Source organism: Spinacia oleracea, chromosome 1 (assembly GCF_020520425.1).
Source record: "Spinacia oleracea cultivar Varoflay chromosome 1, BTI_SOV_V1, whole genome shotgun sequence".
Classification (NCBI taxonomy): Eukaryota; Viridiplantae; Streptophyta; class Magnoliopsida; order Caryophyllales; family Amaranthaceae; genus Spinacia; species Spinacia oleracea.
The window spans coordinates 49,347,748-49,350,886 of NC_079487.1; the positions used below are offsets into that span (position 1 = coordinate 49,347,748).

The following is a 3,139-nucleotide window of genomic DNA, read 5'->3' on the forward strand; positions in this document are numbered from 1 at the left end:
TTAGTTTGTTGGGACTGGAGATATATTAGTCAAGACAAAAAAGATCATTTGTGGGAAGAAGTAAAGGTAAAAAAATAACATATTGGTTACTTATATATATAATTAGCTTCAAACATAAATATATATATATATATATATATATATATATATATATATATATATATATTTATGTTTGAAGCTAATTATCTATGTAACAGCAATTATACAAGTTCCCTGAAGAACGAGAGCCTTACGATTGGGCTATGAAGACGATGAATGCTGCATGGAGATTAGAAAAATGTGAAATGAAGATAAAATATTTTGACGGAAGAACTTACAATAATGCACTAGCTCAAAGGTCACACATCCCACACATTCCTGATGATATGTAGAAAAACCTGGTGGAATTTTGGGAATCACCAAAAGGCCAAGTAAGCATTGTTTATATGTTATACTTGTAGTTCCTATACTTCAATAGAATAAATATTATGCATGTGTTATAAGATTTTAGTGAAGTTTCAATGAAATTAAAACAAAATTTTTAGGAGAGGAGTAAACGTAATAAAGACAACAAGAGTAAGTCAACAATGTGTCATTATGCCAGGACAATGAGTTTTGCACGTAGACGTGCAGAGAAGAGGGTACGAAATATAAAAGCTATGTTTTAAATTAATCTCTTTACTACTCACGTAAATTATTTATTTTGTGATTTTCTTTTAAACCAGGAAAAAGATGGAAAAGAGTCAGATCCTCTTGATGTATGGCTTGATACCCATCAACCAAAAAAAGGTTCTCGACTTGATGATGCTTCAGCTATGACAAAAGTATGTTGTTTATGAATTTATGTCAAAAATATGAATTTACAGTAGATGTGTGGCAGAATTTTTGACTTTCTTTGACTACAATGACTAGAAATTGATTGAAGAAGATTTGGCTTCCCTCTCACAAAGTACTTGTAATGGTGAGGAACGTATGAAAATTTTCAAAAGGCATGTAGGAGAAGATAAAAATGGTTATGCAAAGACTTTTGGTTTAGTTGTGAAGGTTCCTCGTTCTCGTGCAAAAAGATGTGCTTTAGAAGAGGAGAGAGCTAAAAGAATCAAAAGTGAGAAAGAAGTTGAGAATTTGGTAAAGAAGCTTGACAAAGCCACAAATTTGATGAAAAAGTTTCTACAACTTCAGGTAACTACTCTACATTCTTGAATTATATTTTGTTGGACAATAAGTACCGAATACAAAAGGCGAAGAAGTTGTAAACAAATCATCTTTTCTATTAAATTTGAATTATTTTGGTGTAGGCCATCTGGATGAATTCTTATCATATTTATCAAATATATATTGTTGTATTTGTAGGGTATTTCAAATGACATTTGTTTGTCAGATGAAAATCTTGATCATGAGGAAAGTGTGCACAGTGAGGACCACAATGAGGAAAATTTAGAAGATGGTGGATATTGAAAATGAGGATAATGAATCACGTCGATTTGAATGTGAAAACGCACTCTTTGAAGATGAAGAAATGATGTAACTTTCTAACTTGTGTCTTTTTGATGGCATGACACTTATGGTTCTCTGTGTTGTGAAACAATAATGTCCTAAGCTCTTGTGTTGTGAAACAGAGATCCCTTAGTTGGTTGTATTATTATTATTTTGTGGATGTTAAAGACATTAATAGTTTATAATCACTTTTGAGTTGTATAATACATATATTTTTTTTTTTTTGACATAGGCTGATTTTACATAAATTAAAAAGTATTACAACTATACGCTAACTTCTACAACAACAATAAGGTCTTTTTAGACCATTACACATACTAAACCAACAAAATACACATGAATTAACAAAGAAAGGGAAAAGTGGTCTTCTTGCTTGAGTCCTTGATTGTTGAAAATGCCTTGCTTACACCACCTACGATTGGTCTTGCCAAGGCAATTTGCGACTGAGTTCTCTTTATAGAAGATGGTACTGATGTTAGGCCAATTTTGACTAGGAATGTCCTGAAAGTACCTGTAGAACTTGGAAAACAAGGAAAGGAGAGACAGAGAGACAATGCTATGGGCTAGACTCATAGACCTTGTGCTTTTTTCACAAGCGTCGAAACAGAAATGGTTTAGCATACTATGAAACCCCATAAAATGGGGAGCAGCGTTCATATATTGATTTTTGAAAGCGCTAAGAACTACTCTCAACGCTAACCTGAAAGAAGGGATAACAAGAACTACCCTCCAAGACCAAAGGACAACCCAACCCCAATAACACCGGACCTTCCCATAATCTATTACTCCTTCCTTAATCAAACAACTAAAACTACAACCTCCAATCCTACACCCAACTCCAAAGGACAACTCCATTATTCCAACATCATCTACGGTAGAGGGAGGGCACACACAGCAACACATTAACTCCCCCCACCTAACAACCCACCTACAGACTAAATATATCTTCAAGATACATCCAATCAACACCAGAAAACTCAGATGAACACCAATACCAACAATCTTATACGGACAATACTTATCAAAACCAAGAAGAAAACAACACAAAATTTCCCAAAACAAAGTGTTAATCCAAAACATATTAAAAACAAACCTATAAACTAACACAAGGCAAAGCAGGGGAGGTGCGGGCATAAGCACAAGAGGCAAAATTTAACCCAAAAACTGAAACCCTAAACTAACCTTTACCTTTACCGTCCAGGTCGGGGTGGTTAGACACTACAAAACGGCGGCAACTACCTTTACAGTCAAGATCGGGGTGGTTCGACACTACAAGACTGCGGCGACTACCTTTACCGTCCAGATCGGGGTGGTCCGACACACACAAGGCGGCGATGATTGAAAGGGGTTGGGAAAAACAAGCCACGAAATCCCAAAATAAGGAAATTCCGAAAACTTACACAAGATAAGACAACCCACAAAAAACACCAACGATTCTTCCAAACAAAAACCCTAACCCTAATAGATTACCTTTACCGACGGCGGCGGCTACGATTAAAGCAGGGCTGGAAGATGACTCGATTTTTTAACCTCCGAACCCAAAATTCACGAGGTTTGCTTGCTTATTCCGATTCTCAAATTAAAAACCCTAAAAACTAACAGAGATCGGCGAGAAGAGCTTCGAACTAAGAGGAGGTGGAAGCTAAAACTTGGCTCCTCTTTC

The 3,139-nt window shown here is 35.6% G+C and overlaps 1 protein-coding gene across 1 annotated transcript; it reads left to right on the plus strand.

Moving 5' to 3' along the window:
* Positions 1–228: 228 nt before the first annotated feature.
* LOC130467894 (uncharacterized) lies at positions 229–1,626 on the plus strand. The gene is made up of 4 exons (XM_056836909.1): positions 229–410; positions 705–803; positions 892–1,161; positions 1,333–1,626. The coding sequence occupies exons 2-4, from the start codon at positions 795–797 to the stop codon at positions 1,435–1,437; spliced, it is 384 nt and encodes a 127-aa protein (XP_056692887.1). The 5' UTR covers positions 229–410; positions 705–794; the 3' UTR covers positions 1,438–1,626.
* Positions 1,627–3,139: the final 1,513 nt, after the last annotated feature.

Bases quoted from the DNA above. Each gene is read 5' to 3' on its own strand.
- LOC130467894 (XM_056836909.1), top strand. The intron at 1,162-1,332 runs GTAACTACTCTA...TTGTATTTGTAG, and splicing joins AAAAGTTTCTACAACTTCAG to GGTATTTCAAATGACATTTG.